Genomic DNA, 21,173 nt, shown 5'->3' with positions numbered 1-21,173 from the left:
TTGTTTCAAGTCAAAACTTGTTTTGATTATCCAGAACGCAATTGGAAAGTGTCCGACGAAACCGATTATATACCAATATGGCCTGCCATACTCACAGGGCTCACATCAATCTTCCTCCTTCGTAGCGGAGAGAGAGCAGAACCAACATGCAGGTAGCCGCTGATGAGATGGTTTACAGTAAACAAAGCCTATAAAACTGAGGAACAAGAAATAGGAAAACCACGCAGAACTAGATGTGAATCAGGGATGGAAACAGAGGATCGGTTTTCTCACCTGGAGGAAGAACCTAAACATTTCTGACACTAAATTTTCTCTTATTTTTCCTGTGTTGCAGATCAACTTCAAACTGAAGGTAAGACAATCTGTTCATTGCGGACGAAACAGGGGAAACACTAATTAACCTGTAGGATTACTCTTTATGATCATTTATTTCTCATTATTTGGCCAAACAGCAGCTGTTTAGTTACGATGAACGATCCGAACGGGTCTCGTTTATTTTCGCTATTTATTTCTAAAAGAACTCTGATTAGCGCTGTGTGTTGGTTTACTGGTGGTTTAACGCTGAAACATTGTTTTAATAAAGTGAGTGAGCGTCGCACCTTCACCCTGACGTTCCTTCCCTCGGTCGGGGGAGGGGGGGCGCCGATCTATGTTTTCGCATCCACCTGAATAATGTGTAGTTGCGCCACTGAAACTGACTGAAATACACGCTTCCCCAGGGCAGCTTTTGTGTTGGAATACCTGTTGTGGCGTCACATTAAGTTACAAGTTGGGGGATAAAATATTTCCACCAGAGGGCAGCTTTTAAAAGTAAGTAGCAGTGGTTCTTAACCTGGGTTCGATCGAACCCTAGGGTTAGATGAGTCGGTCTCAGGGGTTCGGCGGAGCCTCTGCCGCGGAGGTAAAGACACACTTGTGTAAAGTCGTGATGACGCCCAGCTTTGCCATCACTTGCTGCAGAGGATCACGTTACATTGCTTAGCCAATCAGAGCTGCGGAGGAGCACTGATTGAAGGAGCTCCACTCTCAGCATGGATTCGAACTTGTGTCTTTAATTACTTCAGCAAAACTCACAGTTTTTTACCAAATTCTGTAGCTTTCGGTGAACTTCTAAATCTGCTCTTAGTTGCATATTTTCGGTGTTGGTACTGCCTCTAGTGGCGTGCGGGTGGTAACACAACTAATATAATTACATTACTAAATCAGAATACCGCAAAGTCTTTATTATTTATTATACATTTTTCATTTTCTTAAGAATGTAGAGCTAATGAAATGATCTAAACAAGACTTTAAAGTGGTTCCAGTTTCTCTCGATGGCCAACTTGTTGAAACTGTGGCAAATTTTAAATACCTTGGGTCGTTCCTGGACAGTGCTGAAAACACTGACTATATTTTGAAGAACTGTTCTCAGAGACTAAGACTTTATGTTCTTCTTAAAGTAATAGTTGGGTCAAATGCCTTGAATTTGAAAAAACAAACAAACATTTTATTTAGGGTTCAGTGAATGCGCATATAAATCTGGTGGATTTGGTACCTCAAAAAAGGTTAAGAACCACTGCTTTAAAGGCTACGTTGGTGCTGCTGCCACCACTCACTTTAAAGGTGAATCCGCACCAACATGCTACACATAGCATTCCTATAAACCTGTCTTGTTGCATTGTTTAAAAAACCAAACACTAAAGTTTCATTTTCATCTGTGTTTCTGTTGCGCAGGTTATTTTCTATCAACTTCCAACGAAAGGTAAGACAATCTATTCGTTGCGGCTGCAGCAGTATAAATAATTAATCTATGAAAGATAATTAATCTATCATATTAAAGAGAATCCTCTTTATGATTTCTTTCATGTTACTCAACAGCAACCGTTTAGTCAGGAGGAATAATGAGAACGGGTCAAGAAACCTAGTTAATTTTCGCCATTTTGTTTTATCCAAACAGAATTCAGAACTATTTTAGGTTAGTTGATTCTCTGCGTGAACCCCATCTCTCCCCCGGAACGTTAGCTGGAGATAGGCACCAGCACCCCTTCCGACCCTACTAAGGGACAAGGGTGTCAAGAAAATGGATGGATGGATGATTCTCTGCGTTTAAACGTGCAGACGTTTTTATTGTTATTGCTTTTGTTATTGTTAAACTCCCCTTACTTGTAAATATATATTAATTATGAATTAAGGCAGATTTACGTGTTTGCGTAGGATGAAGAAGAACCATTTTAACTTCTGGTTTCTGAGTAGAAATACGTCACTAAAGATAAGAGCCGTTGAGAGCTGATCGTATTTAACACATATTTATTCATTAATGGTCGATAAAAGTATGTATGTGACCCTTATTAAAGGTGTGTTCTTCATGGTTGGTAAATATTTAAATAACTTATGTTCCATTGTGAACGTCACACATTTAATGAATGGGAAACTATAAATACACCAAAATATTAAACGACGTCCCTCAGATCAACTTTAACTCATGCAGTCTCTGTAGGATGTAGGTGATAAATAATTGCAACCAAATATTTTTTTAATACTGCTCCAAAGATAAAGGGCCCCCAACCCCAACACCTACAGTGTTATGCAAAAGTTTCTATAAATCTTGAACTTTTGCCCAAATTGATTTGCTTTACAACTGCTGCTCCCATGGTAAAACAAAATGGTGGATTGAGAAAAATAATGACTTTTACAAAGAAGTGATCAATTTCTCCTTTGAAAAGTTTTTTAATACAAACTTGACTGTTGCTGGCTGTGTTAACAACAGACCTCAGAAGGTTAAACACTTTGTTTTTAGGATTGAACATACCAGAGGTGGGTTAGTTACATTTACAGTTACATCTACTTTAGGAACTTTTTGGAAACATATACTTTTAGGAGTTGTTTTTTTACACCATACATTTTATATTTACTTGAGTAATATCATTAAAAAGTGTCGCTACTCTTACATGAGTAAAATTTCTGGCTAGTTAACTTCACCGAATGAAGAACAAGGAAAGAAAGACCAAAATAAAGGGGAAAAAAGCACAATCTGAACTGGAAACAACGAAACTGAAAATCTAAACGCCTATAAATCGTGAAAGCTACGTTGAACCTACAAAACTTCCACATAATTTAATTAGATTTATTTTAAAGATCTAAAAAGTAGACTTGTAGAGTACATGACTATCAGTGCTTTTCCACCAGGCTGCCTATAACCAGTTTTCCATTAGCAGACCCAACCTGTCTGTCTGGTTTTATTTTCAGAGCTTCATAAAATGTTCAACGCTTGGGCTATTGTTTCATTTTCTAAGTCTGCTTTAAACTCTTCCACGTCTTTAAACCAAACCTGCTGTGTTCTTTGATCTTCATGAAAAGATTTGTTCTCTAATGTTCTCTAAAAGAAACTCTGAGGCCTCTGATTGCACTAGACTTTATTTAGAGGTATCATGATAAATAGAGCTTAATATATGTGCTCACTGCAATTTTCAGTTTTGTTTGTGAACCATTTGAAAGCCGTGTGTCATTTTATTAACGTTGTGTTGATATATGACTAAATTCCCAACACATTAGTTTTTAATGTTTAATATTTTTGAGGGCTGTGAATAATGAGCTGAGGTGCAGCTGATCTCTTATAATCTGTCTTTCTGCAGATTGAGGTGGAATGTGTGTCTAAGCTGATATTGATCTGAATTTGGCAACATGGAGACATCTGAGGACAAGGAAGAGGAAGCTCCTTTATCTGAAACCACTTTATGCCAGGAACCAGAGGACAAGAGGTGAGATGTCTGTCTCTTCATCAGTTTGTCAGGATAAGCTCTCCCATCATTAAACCAACTTTACTTGCAGAAATCAGACTGAAAGAAAATGTGATCCTGATATGGAGTCTGGCCAGTCTGACCTTAACCAGCTTTCTGCTACAAAGAGGTAAGCTGTAGCTAAATCACATGTGTAAAATGTAACTGAATCAATGTAAAGTATTTAATCTTTTATGTGTCAGCACATTCTGCTCCTATGGGATGTATTGGATGACCATTATTATTCATAACAATGAAACGTATTTTTGAAATTAAGGTGCATGTAAAAAGTTACATTTTATTTTTCTTTATTTTGTAGAAATTAGGTTTCACTTTGATGTTAAAACTGTTCCTTTCGTAAAAAATGCCTTACTTATTTATTGAAAATGTGACTATGTTGTGTCAGTATGGTATGAGACAAATAATCTTTAAAAAAGTCAAGCTTCTCTTAGTGCTGTCCATTATTCCTGTGTATGTGCTGCTCATCCATTCTGTCCTCAGCAAGCTGCAGCAATGGTCTTAGCTTTTAGTTTCCACCTGTTGGCAGATTCTGCTAGGATTGCTGAGGCTAATTATCACAGTCATCAGTGATGCGGATGAAAATATTTTTCTGTCTTGGTAATTTGTTTCTCTGCCATTAACACATTAATAAGCGCATACACAAGCTTAATTGACAGTGCTAAGACCTTCCTCCAGGCTCTTATTGGTTGATTTTGACTGGGAGTGGTGCATTTCTTTAGATGGCAAAAATAGTTAGAGGAGTTTGATCTTTTCACAGATTGTCTCTCATATCATATTGTCACGACATGGTGACAGCTTAACCAATATGTAAAAATAATGTTTTATAAAAGTTACATATTACAGCTTTAAGGAGACTTTTTCGTATTTTTTTGTAAAAAAAAATGTTATTGTTGGATTATGATTGCTTTGTAAAAGCAATAAAAGGCTAAAATGTCCACGGTGGTGAATGCTTTTCATTCACACTGTAGATTTATTAATCCAAGAAGTTTTTTTCTGACAGGAAATAAAAGAGGCGTCTGACTGAACTGACATTCTCATCCACAGGAAACACCAGGAACAAGAACCTGGACCAAGCTGTGTGTCCTTCAAGAGCAACAAGTCAAAAGATGGATTAATTCATTTTAACATTGATCAACCTTCAGATGCAAAGAGGTGAGCTTCATCAAAATGGCCTAACTGTGTAATATGAGTCTCACTGAAAGGTTTTCATTCCAAAATGGCAGCTTTTAGGTGGAATTTAATATAAATGTTTTCCTTATCAAAATAATTTATTGCAAATCCATTACTAATAAAACCATTTAAATAATGCATTGCTCTTTAAGGGTAATTCCAGGGCTGCATAATATTAGAAAATCTTAGTAATAATTGCAATAACAACATCAGATGCAATGTACAGTGGTCTATCTGAAAAGCTGAAACCTACTAGGACTTGCCAGGGATGGAAATTAAAAATGTTCTCTACTTTTTACCGACCACTCTCACATTTCACCAGCCACTGTTTTTTTCTTTCAATTACAAACCCCACCAGTACAAGCAAATTATATAAAATATATGATTTATTCATAACTCTATGAAAACTGATTTACTGACAATAAGTTTGCCATACACTTATTCTTATACAGAATAATTTAACATAAAGCATGGACACCTTAACAGGGTTGTAGTGCAATAAGTTCATTTCATATAATTACTAATGGCAAACTTTATCTACACAACCTTAACATTCTTGCAATGTTGAACAGCAATGTTGAACACTTCCACATTTTGACTACAACTCCTCCCTATTTAATAAAGATGTGTAGTCATTTATAAAATATTTTTAAATGGTATCAAGAGCTATTTTCTAACTGTTCTATTTGTTTTCCCTTACTTGTTACGTTTTCTATTGAAATTCACAATTATTATTGCTAAAATATCTCAGAACGTGTTTATTATTAATTCAGCGGGCCGTCATCATTACTGTTTTATTCCAGAGTTTTTCTGACTACCTGGAGCTTCGTGTTGATTTCTCCCAGACACACACATGCGCACACACGCACACACACACACACACACACACACACACACACACACACACACACACACACACACACACACACACACACACACACACACACACACACAGAGACACCTACCCTCCTGTCTGCATGAAACGTTTTCTTTATTTTCACTCCTTTTTACCGGACTGATTTTAATGTCCCTCAATAAAATCAACCAATGGGCTGATTTTTATTGTGGTCAATAAAAATTTTATTTAATAGCTATTTTTGTTAAATTACAGCGTAGGGCCGCTAAATATGGCTGTAGTCCAGGTGGTCAGTTCTCCTCTGGACAAAAGTTCAAACTGAATGCAGCTTTTTTTTTTTGTTTGTTCAAATTGTCAACTCGCCACTGTGGAGGGTGGATTGTTCCAATTTACACACCACTTCATACTTTTACCCGAATTTGGCCAGTGGTGGGTGTTAATTTCCACCCCTGCTTGAAACTACATGTAAAGATGATTATAACTGCCTATTTCAATAGTTTAGACACAAAATGCACCTTAATTTGCATCAGTACAGAGTAGAAATTGTCTTTGCCACAGAAGCTAATATCCAAGTTTCTGCTCTTAGGAATACAACCAATCAGCACCATGGAAAATTAATGCTGGCCTTCAAACAGCAGCCAGTAACATGTCAAATAGAATTAGATTTTGATATTTCAGCTTTCAGAGCTTTAGTTTCTTTCTAATATTTTAGATAAGCACTAAAACAAATACAAGATTGGGTCAATTTTAGGCAAATGATGTCCTGTTCTACTGAAAAACCCATGAAAAGATATATACACTGCTCAAAAAATAAAGGGAACACTTAAACAACACAATATAACTCCAAGTAAATCAAACTTCTGTGAAATCAAACTGTCCACTTAGGAAGCAACACTGATTGACCATCAATTTCACCTGCTGTTGTGCAAATGGAACTTTGTACAGAACAAAGTATTCAATGAGAATATTTCATTCATTCAGATCTAGGATGTGTTATTTGAGTGTTCCCTTTATTTTTTTGAGCAGTGGTATATAAAGCTCATGATTTCTCCATAGATTCAAGCTGAGCCCAGAAGTTGGTCAACCTTCACATGAGTTTCAAATGTGGCTGGGGTCCATATTTGTGGTCTGTATAAGATACTACTTCTTTAATATCTTCTGTTAATAATTTTTTTACTTCATTTTATAGATCACTTGAATGTCTCAGTTTTTTTTCAGAGGGGTGTTTCATGTCTTATTCTGTTTTAGGAACTGGAAAAAAAGATTGCAACATTTGTGAAGGACGAGCTGAAGGATATCCAGAAGGTCTTGAGTTCAGATTGCCCCGTTGAGGAGAAGGGTGTGTCTGGAAATAAGGATGAGAAGCTAAGAAGTAACAGCAAAGAAGCGTTTTTAAAGATCACCGTTGACTTCTTGAGAATGATGAATCTGAATGACCTGGCTGACCTTCTGCAGAGCAGTAAGAAAATTATTCTTCTACAGAAATGGTGGAACAAGAGATCCTTAAAGACTTATTGTAGTTGACACCAGATATAGATAACTTCTAAGAAACATGAAGTCTACAAGAATTTCATAGATTTAACCTTTATTCTGATGAAACCTAAAATTAAATCGTGCAATTATATTTTTTGTCATTTTTCTCAAAACAATAAATTTTTTTGTTTTATACAAAAGTACTTTAATACATTGTAAAAAAAATAGAAAATTTGATTTTGTGAAAACCCCCAAGAAAACTTTAATTAGGCTACAAAACACATACACTACTTCAAATGTTGAAGCAAAATGGGCATAATGAAAACTGTTCTATAAGACCCTAGAGCCTTTGTTGGACTGTGTTTTAACCCTTATCATGATCTCCCTTGGAAAACTGTCTAATTATCGTACCCAGTGGTGAAAAGTATGGAATTTGATTTCTATGTTTATCCAGGTCTTAAGAAATATGGAAAATGGATAACTAATTATGGAAAGAAGTTTGAGTTTCCAAACTGTATTCTTTATTCTGTTATCTAAAAGATAAAACTTGAATTTCTAAAGCATAGTATACACTATATTGCTGAAATTATTTGCTCACCTGCCCTCACTCAGATATGAGCTTAAATGACACCCCATTCCTAATCCATAGGGTCAATATGATGTTAGTCCACCCTTTGCATCTAGAGCAGCTTTAACCTTTCTGGGAAGGCTGTCCACAAGGATCAGGAGTGTTTATGGGGATTTCTGACCATTCTTACAGAAGTGCATTTGTGAGATCACATACTGATCTCGATGTTGGTCGAGAAGGCCTGGCTCTCAGTCTTAGCTTTAATTCATCCCAAAGATGTTCTATTGGGTTGAGGTCAGGACTCTGCAAGCCATTCAGGTTCATCCACACCAGACTGTCATCCATGTCTTTATGGACCTTGTTTTGTGCTCTGGTGAACAGACATGTTGGAAAAGGAAGGGGCCAACTCCAAACCGTTCCCACAAAATTGGGAGCATGGATTTGTTTCCCTTTTATGCTGAAACATTCAGAGTTCCATCCATCCATCCATCCATTTTCTTGCACCCTTTTTCCCTCAGTGGGGTCGGGAGGGGTGCTGGTGCCCATCTCCAGCCAACGTTTCGGGCGAGAGGCGGGGTACACCCTAGACAGGTCGCCAGTCTGTCGCAGGCATTCAGAGTTCCTTTCACTGGAACTAAGGGGGCAGGCCCAGCTCCTGAAAAACAACCCCAAACCATAATCCCCCTCCACCAAACTTTACACTTGGCACAATACAGTCAGACACGTATCGGCTAACCCAAACTCGTCCATCAGTATGCCAGATTGAATAGCGCGATTGGTCACTCCAGAGAACGGGGCCTCCATTTCTCTGGAGTCCAGTGGCAGTGTGTGTTATACCACTGCAGCCAACGCTTTGCACTGAACTTGGTGATGTATATCTCGGATGCAGCTGCTCCACCATGGAAATCCATTACATGAAGCTTGCTGTTCTATAGCTAATCTGACAGCCACGTGAAGTTTGGAAGTTTGTAGTGATAGACTGCAGAAGTCAATCACTTCTTGGCGACTTCATGCTATTTGCATCAGCAGCCATTGACCCCACTCTGTCAATTTATGTGGCCTACCACTTTGTGGCTGAGTTGCTGTCGTTCCTAAGCACTTCCATTTTCCTACACCACATTGTACATTTTCTTACAGTTTTCTAACAGTTGACTGTGGAATATTTCGGAGCAAGAAAATTTAATGACTGGATTTGTTGCACAGAACATCATATCACAATTCAATGGTGGAATTCCCTGAGATCCTGAAAGCGACCCATTCATTCACAAATGTTTGTAAAACAGTCTGCATGTTTAGGTGCTTCATTTTATACACCTGGATCATGGCAGTGATCGGAACACCTGACTCAAATCATTTGGATGGGTGAGCAAATATTTTTGGAAATATATAGTGCCTCTAATGAAATGTAAGTTGCTTTTTACTTTCGTATTAAAACTTCAAAACTCATTTCCAATTGCTTTTTGTGTTTCTGTCCCCCCACAGAAACATGACAAAATCACTCTTAAATTACATTATTTCATATTTTTGTTTCATAGAATCACTCATCACATGTCAACAAACACTAAAGTCTAACCTGAAGAAGAAGTTCCAGTCTGTGTTTGAAGGAATCGCTAAATCAGGAAATCAAACTTTTCTAAATCAAATCTACACAGAGCTCTACTTCACAGAGGGAAACTTTGGAGGGGTTAATGATGAACATGAGGTTAGACAGATTGAATCAGTGACCTGGAAACCAGAGAGACCAGAAACAGCAATTAGACATGGAGACATATTTAAATCTTCCCCTGAAAGAGATGAACCAATGAGAACAGTGATGACAAAGGGAGTGGCTGGCATTGGGAAAACGGTCCTGACTCAGAAGTTCACTCTGGACTGGACAGAAGACCAAACCAACCAGGACATCCAGTTCATGTTTCCATTCACATTCAGAGAACTGAATCTGTTAAAAGATGAACAGTTCAGCTTAGTGGAACTTGTTCACCACTTTTTTAGTGAAACCAAAGGAATCTTCAGGTTTGAAGAGTTACAGGTTGTGTTTATTTTTGATGGCTTAGATGAGAATAGACTTCCACTGGACTTCAACAACAATGAGATCCTGACAGATGTAAAAAAGTCCACCTCAGTGGATGTTCTTCTGACAAACCTCATCAGAGGGAACCTGCTTCCCAAAGCTAACCTCTGGATAACCACAAGACCTGCAGCAGCCAATCAGATCCCCACTGAGTTTGTTGGCATGATGACAGAGATCAGAGGATTCACTGACTCACAGAAAGACGAATACTTCACTAAAAGATTTAAATATAAGAAGCAGGCCAGAGTGGTATTCTCCCACATAAAGAAATCCAGAAGCCTGCACATCATGTGCCACATCCCAATCTTCTGCTGGATCACTGCTACAGTTGTGGAAGACATGTTGAACAGGAAAGATGAAGAAGTGCTGCCAAAGAGCCTGACTGAGATGTACATCCACTTCCTGGTGGTGCAGACCAAACTGAAGGTCATCAAATACGATGGAGGAGCTGAGACAGATTCAATCTGGAGTCCACAGAACCAGAAGATGATTGAGTCTCTGGGAAAACTGGCTTTTGAGCAGCTGATGAAAAGAAACCTGATCTTCTATGAATCAGACCTTACAGAGTGTGGCATAGATATAAGAGCAGCTTCAACATACTCAGGAGTTTTCACACAGATCTTCAGAGAAGAGAAAGGGCTGTACCAGAACAAGGTTTTCTGCTTTGTCCACCTGAGTGTTCAGGAGTTTCTGGCTGCTCTTCATGTTCATCTAACCTTCATGGAATCTGGAGTCAATCTGCTGGAAAAAGATGGGATAAAATCAACACATTTAGAAAAACAAAACCGTGCTTCTTCAGAGACAGACATATACAAGAGCGCTGTGGACATGGCCCTAGAGAGTCCTGATGGACACCTGGACTTGTTCCTCCGCTTTCTACTTGGTCTTTCACTTTATACAAACAGGCTTCGCTTAGGAGTCTTTGTGATGCAGACAGAAGAAAGTTTAGCAACTAATAAAAACACAGCCCAGTACATCAAGGAGACGTTAAATGATCATGGTGTTGAGAAAAGCATCAATCTGTTCCACTGCCTGAATGAACTAAATGATCAGTCACTGGTGGAGGAAATCCAACAATCTCTACAAACAGGAAGTCTTACAGCACAGCAGCTGTCTCCTGCTCATTGGTCAGCTTTGCACTTCATCCTACTTTCATCAGAGAAAGATCTGGAGACATTTGACCTGAAGAAATACTCTGCTACAGAAGATGCTCTACTGAAGCTGCTGCCAGTAGTCAAAACCTCCAGTAAAGCCATGTAAGTACAGATGCAGGTGGTTTTATAAAACTATGTAACAAATAAAACAATCAGATAATTACTTTGTACTCCTTCTGTCCTTTCAGACTGAGTGGGTGTAACCTCTCAGAGAGAAGCTGTGAAGCTCTGTCCTCATTGCTCAGCTCAACAACATCTAGTCTCAGAGATCTGGACCTGAGTAACAACGATCTGACAGATTCAGGAGTGAAGCTGCTGTGCAATGGTCTGATGAGTCCTAACTGTGAAATGGAGATTCTGAGGTAAGATACATTTAAATAATTTTATTGTTTACATATTTAGATATTTATAAACATGTCTAAACTGTGTTTTAGCCTTCTGAAAAGAAGTGCAAAATGTTCATCAGGACCACTACCCAGTATATGTTAGATGCATTTCTGCTCCAGAAAACCTGATTAAAAACCCAGTCAAATACAGAGATTATTTATTAATACCTGCTTCTAGTGGTGGGGATTGCTGACTAACTGTTGTGCTAACTCTAATCCTAATTTGATCGATTGAATCATGTTGAGGGGCTGCACATGGATGGTTGTTTGTCCTGTGTGTCTCTGTGTTGCCCTGCGACAGACTGGCGACCGGTCACCCTGGACCGGACCAACATTAGCTGGAGGGGCACCAGCAACCCTCCTAAGCCCTCCAAGGGACAAGGGTGTAAGAAAATGGATGGATGACCCAAAGAACAACAAAAGGACAAACACACAACATACGTTATGGCGCCAGAGGCTGCAGCCATCAAGGGAGATAACCTTTTGTTAGATGAGAAAAAATAATAACATGAGGGCAGATGAGGGAAAACACATATTGGACACAGTGAGGGGTTGCACAAAGTACATCTGCACATGAAAAGCAACATATTGACACCATGAAGCACGTGGAATGAGACACAGTAAATTGGTGAGTCCCAGCTCAGGCCACCCAGTTGAGTGATGTAGCCAGCTGGTGAAGCTCAGACAACAACTATTGTTTTGGGTCAGGCCTACTCCGTTAATTTTACATCTGCCTTAAAGTCTCACTGGAAGACTGCTGCTTAACAGCAGCAGTCTGCAGACTTCTGATTAACAGACATGCTCTACCTTTCCTAACATGCCTTCTAATTATTCCTGCTAAAAACAAGTTCTAAAATGTGCTTCACATTGAGAATGTAGGTGAGTTTTTCAACTCTCCTTGGGCTGCCACCTTATCATGGTGGAGGGTTTGAGTGTCCCAATGATCCTATGAGCTATGCTGTCTGGGGCTTTATGCCCCTGGTAGGGTCACCCAAGGCAGACAGGTCCTAGGTGTGGAACCAGACAAAGCACAGCCTGAAGACCCCTTATGATGGAGACAAACTTTGAATCTGGCGTTCCTTCGCCCGGACGCTGGCCACCGGGGTCCCACTCTGGAGCCAGGCCTGGAGGTGGGGCACGATGGCAAGCTCAGCCGGGCTCACCCAAAGAGGAGACGTGGGTCCCCCTTCCAATGGGCTCACCACCTGTCGGAAGAGCCAAAGGTGCAATGTGTGACAGGTGGCAGCCGAGTGAGGGGACCCTGGCGGTCTGATCCTCAGCTGCAGAAGCTGGCTCTTGGGACATGGAATGTCACCTCTCTGGTGGGGAAGGAGCCAGAGCTAGTGTGCTAGTGTTCCGGCTAGAAATAATTGGCCTCGCCTTGACCCATGGCTCTTGTTCTGGAACCAGTCTCACGTGTGCAATAACAATGAGACCTGGAGGGGCGTGGTTGGGAGGAACGGCCCCCCCGATCTGAACTCGAGTGGTGTTCTGTTGTTGGACTTCTGTGCTTGTCATGGATTGTCCATCACAAACACCATGTTCAGGCATAAGGGTGTCCATATGTGCACTTGGCACCAGGATACCCTAGGCTGCAGTTCGATTATTGATTTTGTCATTGTTTCATCAGATCTGCGACCGTATGTATTGGACACTCGGGTGAAGAGAGGTGCGGAGCTGTCCACTGACCACTACCTCGTGGTGAGTTTGCTCCGGTGGTGGGGGAGGAAGCCGGTCAGACCTGGCAGGCCCAAACGTGTAGTGAGGGTCTGCTGGGAATGTCTGGCGGAGACCCCTGTGAGACGGAGCTTTAACTCCCATCTTCGGCAGAACTTCAAACACGTTCCAAGGGAGGTGGGTGACATTGAGTCTGAGTGGACCATTTTCCGTGCCTCCATTGCCGAGGCGGCTTATCGGAGCTGCGATTGAAAGGTTGTTCGTGTCTGTCGTGGCGGCAACCCTTGAACCCATTGGTGGAGGCCTCTGGTGAGGGATGCTGTCAAGCTGAAGAAGGAGTCCTATCGGGCCTTTTTGGCCTGTGGGACTCCAGAAGCAGCTGATGGGTACCAGCGGGCGAAGTGGCATGCGGCTCGAGTGGTCGTTGAGGCAAAAACTCAGGCGTGGGAGGAGTTTGGAGAGGCTATGGAGAAAGACTTACGTATGACTTTGAGGCGATTGTGGTCCACCATCCGGCGTCTCAGGAGGGGGAAGGAGTGCAGCACCAACACTGTTTATGGTGGGGATGGTGTGCTGCTGACCTCAACTCAGGACGTTGTGGGCCGGTGGGACTGAAGACCTCCTCAGTCTCACCAACATGCCCTCTGTTGAGGAAGCGGAGCCTGGGCACTCTGGGTTGGGCTCTCCAATCTCTTGGAATGAGGTTGCTGAGGTGGTTAAAGTGCTCCTCCATGGAAGGGCCCCAGGGGTGGATGAGATTCGCCAGGAGTTCCTTAAGGCTCTGGATGTTGTAAGGTTGTGTTGGCTCACGCGACTCTGCAATATTGCATGGACATCGGGGGAAGTTCCCCTGGATTGGCAGACTGGGGTGGTGGTCCCCCTGTTTAAAAGCGGAAGCTCTCGATTTACCGGTCGATCTACATTCCCACTCTCATTTTTGGTCATGAGCTTTGGGTCTGAAGCTGCTGCCTCCATGACCCGACCCCGGATGAAGCGGCAGAAAATGGATGGACGGACGGACGGTTTAGACATTGTCCAGGTCTATGTCTACATTTCAATGGTGACTCCAAACAAAGTTGTCTTCAACTAACAATATGGACAGACACACAGTCTTTTGCAGACTGTTGCTTAAAAGGCATGCTCTACCTTTCTTAACATGTCTTCTGATTATTCCTGCTAAAAACAAGTTCTAAAATGTGCTTCACATTGAGAATATAGGTGAGTTTTTAACAGTGTTGTGTGTTTGTGTCTGCAGACTTTCAGGCTGCCTAATCACAGAGGAAGGCTGTGCTGCTCTGGCCTCAGCTCTGACTGTGAACCCGTCTCACCTGAAGGAGCTGGACCTCAGCTACAATAATCCAGGAGACGCAGGAAAGGAGAGTCTAGCAGCTATACTGAAGAATCAAAGCTTCAAACTGGACTCTCTAAGGTGAGAAAATATTTTCTACATCCACACAGTGATACTCAGGATAATATACTCAAGATTATCGAGGAACAATAATCCTCGGCGAGGGAGGAGGAGATCTGGACAAATCAATGTGAATATGAGTGTAGGTAGGTAAACCCAGATACCTCAACCACCCTCAGACCAAGAAATGATGGTTTATATCAGTGAGGATTTATGGTGCATCGTGGGAAATCAAGCTAAGACAGAGACACAATAAATTTCCCATATCAGTGCAAACTGGTATGCACTGGTACCAGTTTGCACTGATAATTTTAAGTAAATTTTCCTTCAACTTTGACAAACATAAAGTAGAAAGACTGATATGACTTAAAAATATAAATCTAAACACTGAAGTGTGGTTTCCAATTAGCTCTAGTCTATTCTAATACAGTGATCCCTCGCTATAACGCGGTTCACCTTTTGCGGTCTCGCTGCTACACAGATTTTTTTGTGCAGTTTTTTTTTTACAGTGCATTGTGTTCTGCGTCCTGATTGGCTAAACAATGTATCCATGCTTCTTCTCTTCCTGTGTGCCAATAATGTTACGGCATATACGTAATACAGCTTGGCAAATTTAAGTTTGCACCGATAACTATGTTCTTCTCTCGAAAAAACACACCTGCACCACAGGCTTCATCAGAAAAAGACACATGAGAGCGGAGTCAGGCTGCAGCATCACAGTCAAAGGCACAGTGAAATACACAAGTCACAATTTGCCCTGTTGTGTTTTGTATTGATGATTAAAATGATTATTTTACTGTAGTTACTTGTAAGAAAGTTTTCTATTTGTTAAAAAATGCTTGGGCCTGATAACAGGTTTTATTATTTGGTTTCAATGTAGAGTATTTAATTATGCTGTATAATTGTAAAAAATAAAGCTAACTACTTCACAGATTTCGCCTATAATGGGTTCTTTTCAGAACGCAACCCCTGCGAAAAACGAGGGTTCACTGTATATAAATATGCATTTGATCTAAAGAAATTATGGTTTTTAATGTTATGGTTATTGTACTGTTAGAATTTTAACTTTGTTCCCAGTCTATTTTATTTATGCATATTATGGGGCAGAATTAGAGCAATAACACAAAACCAGAGGAGGGGACAAATAAACTGTCAACTTTGAACAAAACTAGCATAAAATATTAGACATAGTGACAGAAATGCAGCCACAGATGAACTGAAGAACTCTTAGAAAAACTCAATAAAGTCTAAATTTTAGTGTCCATTTTTGCATCTTGAAAATACTGATATCATTAAAACACCTTCTTTCTAACAGCATGGAGCCTGCAGGAGAAAGATGGCTGACACCAGGTCTGAGGAAGTGTAAGTGCATTTTGTCCCATTTATGGATGTTCACCTTTGTGTCAGTGAGTTCAGAAAGTTATACATCAGTAACTGCATTGTGTTTGTTCTGTTTTTCAGATTCCTATCCACTAACAGTCGACCTGAACACTGTGAACAGATTCCTCAAACTTTCTGATGAAAATAGGAAGGTGACACTTGTGAAAGAAGAGCAGCCGTATCCTGATCATCCAGACAGATTTGATCTCTGTCAGCTGCTGTGTGCTAATTGTTTGACTGGTCGCTGTTACTGGGAGGTTGAGTGGAGTGGGAGGGTCTATGTATCAGTGAGTTACAGGGGAATCAGTAGAAAAGGAGCCAATGACGATTCCTGGTTTGGATTTAATGATAAATCCTGGAGTCTAATCTGCTCTGATGATGGTTATGCTGTTTGGCACGATGGAAAAAAAGCCTTCATCCCTGTCCCCACTTTCTCCTCCTCCTCCTCCTCCTCCTTTGCCTCTGGCAGAGTGGCCGTGTTTGTGGACTGTCCTGGAGGGACTCTGTCCTTCTACAGAGTCTCCTCAGAGACACTGATCCACATCTACACCTTCAACACCAAATTCACTGAAACTCTTTATCCTGGATTTGCATGCAGGGATCATTCTTGGGGGTCTTGGTTTTTGATTTAGAGTAATCTTTTCTAAGTTAGAGAAAATCTAACTTTACATGTGTTTCATCCAAGATATGGTTTTAGATGAAAATTCTTTGTAAAACTGAGTTTAAACAGCATAAATAATCACAAAGTGCTTCACAATAAACTCCACAGTCTGCAGGAGCCTCAGCACCAACCCCCTGTTGCATTGTTGATGCTCTCACATCTTTCCTGCACCTGTCCACCAGACTGAAATCTGACTTTCTAGACAGGGGGTCATTGTCACTTCCTATTTTGTGGAGCAGGATTGGCGAGGTCTTCCTGCAGGATTTAGAACATGTCTTGTGTGTTTGTCAAGATTTAGAGGATACAGTTTCAATCTTATGTTGGAGGAGCCACCCAATAATCTTCAGTTTCAGTAAACCTAATGGCCTCTTAAGACGTTACTAAAGGTCATTTATTTAATTATTTGGTGCAAATTGGATGATGCATGTGTGATTTAGAGCCAACTGTATGTAAACTTCATGGGATTATAATTCGTCATTCTATCACAGCAACATGCTGCAGCCATAGCTGAGAGAAGGATTCAGCATCTTGTTCTGTTGTTGGACTCAGGTCTAAATTTTTATGAATCAAACAGTAAAATTATGACCACCAGAGGAAAACGGGTAACTTCCTGTTCAAAGGAGGCGGGGCTAATGTGATGTCACATAATGACCATGTAAATGTGATCAATGCTGGTCTGTTATGACACATAGAAAGTCTGAAGCAGCTGTTAGCTTGTGTGTGGAAGTGATTCCATCTTGACATTTAAGTTTCTTAAGAGTTGCACAGAGAATGTTGATTAATGGCAGTAGCTAATGTAACTTGTACTATTTACTGAAGTCTTTTTATAACTGGGCAGTCCTAAGGGTGACAGATGTATACCTACAATCCTATTGCCAAAATACTGAAATTAATATTTAAAAACTTTTATCATGTCTTTTATTGTAACTTTACTAAATAACACAATATATTGCAATCAACAGTTGAATATGCATCACCTATTCCTCCTTTTAGGTACTGGATGTAGTTTTTATATTTTCTCTCTTTGATTACATTTTGGCATGCTATCAATAATAAAGACAAAAACATTGATGTCACTAAGTTTGTTTTTTGTTGTTCTTAGGCTTAGTCTCACTTATGTCAATGATAAGAGGTCATTTTAAATACCACAAGATAAAAAAGACACCATAAGTTGTCACAGTAGGGTAGACCTTTTGCTTACTGCAAAAAACTACATTAATCAAGGAAAAGATTGCCATAGTGTTTGTTTTGATCATGTCCTATATTAGGTTGCATACATACAGTCATGGAAGACATTTGAAACACCAAGTCTGCTATATTTTTATTGCTCAAACACAACATGCTCATTTTCTGAAGATACTCAGTTGCACATTCCTCAGTTATAAATAACTGTCAATATTCTACAGCATGTTGCCTTTATTTGTTTATATTTTATCTCCGTGAATCTATGAGCTTCATTGTTTAATTTTTAATTAGAGACCTATCAGTTCTCTAATTAAATGGTTGTGAATTATTAATTGTAGAGGACACAAAAATGAACAAACCTGAAGAAACGATGCCGGTATTTCATCCATGGCTGTTTGTCTGCATAGGTTTAAAACTTACAGTTAATTACATTTTGTCTTTAATTTACACAACTATTCCAGTTATAATTGTGTATGTCTGGATAGTAAAAAAGAAAAGAAAAGCATGTAACATGTTTGTTTTAAATAATTCTGACAGGGATGGCGTTTTTGAGGTTGCAAACGAACCAACAGGTACACGGTGACGTGGCATCTTGCTTTTTATTTCTCTTCAGACAGAACACAAGCAGGCCCAGACTCAGAGAGACACTGGCATAATTTAAACAGACAAGAATCCCACGCCACACAAGGACGAAACTCAAACGTAAATACTATGGAGAACAGGTGAGGGGAATAACTAATTAGAGGACACACAAGGGTTAAATTAACAGGGAGCACTGGAGACTATTTGGGTCAAAATAAATCCTGACATCTGACAGAAAACACGCATGAAAAAAAACACACTGACATCATGACAAATTCCTTCTGTGTATGTAACTTCCACATTAGTAACTCTGTTATTTATCTACATTTATGTCCTACAAGCTATAACATCTGATTACTTTAACCAGGGAACAGAAGAAGAGGAACATGGCTGACATGATGGAGAACAACTGGATCTCCTTCAGGAGGAAGCAGCTACCAGCAGAGATGGCAGAGCTTCATGGAGAGGGTTGAGACAAACAGAAGAAACATAAACACTGTTGTGTCTTAATGAATAAAGTGTCTTTTTTCATACTCACTCTTCACATTATTGTACATACTGTAGTTTACGTGACATCAAGGTCCTAATACAATCCTCCCAAAATGTGAGGAGCTTTAGACAGAGTGAAAATAACATTATATAAATGTCATTGACACTTAACATTGTAGATTTCCCCCGCCAGGAGGCGTCACCCTGATAAAGAGCCTAGAAGGACCGGTGGAAGTATAGCAAGCCGTTTCAACATAAATTCGGTTTAACAACCGCCCTTACATTCCAGATGTCTCACATTGTTTTGTGACAAGATGTTTTAGCGATTTAATATATCTCTAATTATATTTTGACTAGACAAAATAACTATTAGCCTCTAATTACATTCTGACTAGTCGAAATGACGTCAGATTTACCATATGACTAGTCATAAAGTAAATTCAAGATATCTCAATTTAATTTTGACTGGTCATAATTCTAATTAAAGATATCTCGAATGACTCCATAATTCATGATATCTTAAATTTATTTTTGGATAGGAGAAGTTTTAACTAGTGAAAATTAAATTAAGAAAATAATGACTAGGCAAAACTAAATTAAAGATATCTTGAATTGCAATTTTCACTAGTCAAAATTCCTTTTCAGATATCTCTAAATGAATTTGAGATATCTTGAATTACACAGCTTTTCTATTTCAGTTTTGTCTAGTCAAAATGCATTTTAAATTGACATTCCGACTAGTCAGAATTACATGACTGATATCTTGAATTAGTATTCTGTGTATTCTAAATGTCCCTGACTTGCGTAGCAATTTTAAAGTTTAATGAAACAATAAAAAATAGAGAAAATAAAAAAAGATGTTTGAAAATTCATCGCTTTCATGTTGAAAATGGTTTGACAATAGCATTTTTAGCGTTTCAAAGTTGTTTTTAAGTGCATTAATCGGTTCGTCGGAAATGAATAAACTGGAAATTCTTTGCAGATACAGTCTTATAGTTTATGAAGTTTTGCTATCTCCGCATTTCCAACATTGTCGAGCGATTTCTAATTTGTGTGCAGGAAACATAAAATTCTGCAGGCAACTGTTTGGAAACCATGAAAGGGCTTCCATGTCATTCTTAATTCAGATGTCTAAAATTGTAATTTTGACGAGTCATAATTGTGTTGACATCTTAAATTGTAATTACGGTGTTACGTCAATCCGCGTTTCCCCATCAGATACGGTTCCCCCTGCGTCTTCTTGCTGCTCCGAGCCGCCCACACGGAAAAATACGCGCGTGCTTGTGCAGAGCACTGAGAAAGCACGCCTGTAGGGAACTACGGACACCGTGAAAGCTCAAACAATACGTTTCGGCAAAGTTGTCACTTTCTTCACGTTTTAGCGGGAAACTAATAATAACAATAACAACAATAATAATAGTGATGATAAATACATATATATTATAATTATTATAAATGTACATATATGTTTAGTTATATATACATATATTTATGAAATAAAAACAGGGTAATGTATTTTAATGCTCGATATTACCCATCAGATACCATTCCCCTTGTTTTACAGTGGGGGAACGGTATCTGATGGCCATATTTCACCCATCAGATACCGTTCCCCCTATGTTAAAATCACCCATCAGATACCGTTCCCCCTATGTTAAAATCACCCATCAGATACCGTTCCCCTTGTTTTACAGTGTGGGAACGGTATCTGATGGGCGAAATATGGCCATCAGATAGGGTTCCCCCACTGTAAAACTGTCATGTTGAGATTAACCCAAATGCTCAGAACACACTCTGGAGACGGGTAAAGGTTAAGATGATTTATTAAATACAGTGTAAACAGCAATATGTACAAGAAGGTCCAAAACTGGTGCTCGTCTTCGTGGTTCTGGATCTCTGGGTGGGAATGAGACAGGTAAGGGGCGTTCAGAGGTTGTGGGAATTTACAGTCCTGCTAGATACCTACTTGCTCTGATGAGCTCGCCTGAGCATGTAGAGGTGTACCGCAAGGCTGGGGCTGCAGGCTGGAAGGAGGGCATGAGCTTCTCTAGAGGGCGGACCGGTGAGTGGAGAGCGATGTCAAATGGGGAGCCGGGAGGGAGCCGCTTGACCAGGGATCTGCCACTGACAGAACTGAGAACTGGTCTCAGATTGTGGCCACCAACGGGTAGGATTTTGGTCGACCTGCCGAGGTTCGTGGAGATTCAAAGAACTCAGGACTTCACGGAATGACGACCTAGGAGAGGCAGCACAGAAGGAGATTACTAGGGGAACAGATTGGTCGGAGGTGATTTTACCATCACAGGCTAACACTCTTGCACAGGAGTGTCGGCGGCT

The 21,173-nt window shown here is 40.0% G+C and overlaps 1 protein-coding gene across 1 annotated transcript; it reads left to right on the top strand.

Moving 5' to 3' along the window:
- Nucleotides 1–148: 148 nt before the first annotated feature.
- On the top strand, nt 149–17,618 carry LOC103480637 (NLR family CARD domain-containing protein 3-like). The gene is made up of 12 exons (XM_081599162.1): nt 149–352; nt 1,714–1,741; nt 3,612–3,737; nt 3,808–3,885; nt 4,821–4,928; nt 6,859–6,928; nt 7,051–7,261; nt 9,379–11,170; nt 11,257–11,430; nt 14,387–14,560; nt 15,855–15,901; nt 16,001–17,618. Exons 3-12 carry the CDS (start codon nt 3,661–3,663, stop codon nt 16,549–16,551), a joined length of 3,282 nt encoding a protein of 1,093 aa, XP_081455288.1. The 5' UTR covers nt 149–352; nt 1,714–1,741; nt 3,612–3,660; the 3' UTR covers nt 16,552–17,618.
- The last annotated feature ends 3,555 nt before the right edge of the window (nt 17,619–21,173 follow it).

Source organism: Poecilia reticulata, chromosome 18 (genome assembly GCF_904066995.2).
Source record: "Poecilia reticulata chromosome 18, P_reticulata-male-v2, whole genome shotgun sequence".
NCBI classification, from domain to species: Eukaryota; Metazoa; Chordata; class Actinopteri; order Cyprinodontiformes; family Poeciliidae; genus Poecilia; species Poecilia reticulata.
Note: the sequence above shows the minus strand (reverse complement) of the source record. Positions and strands in the feature narration are given on the sequence as shown.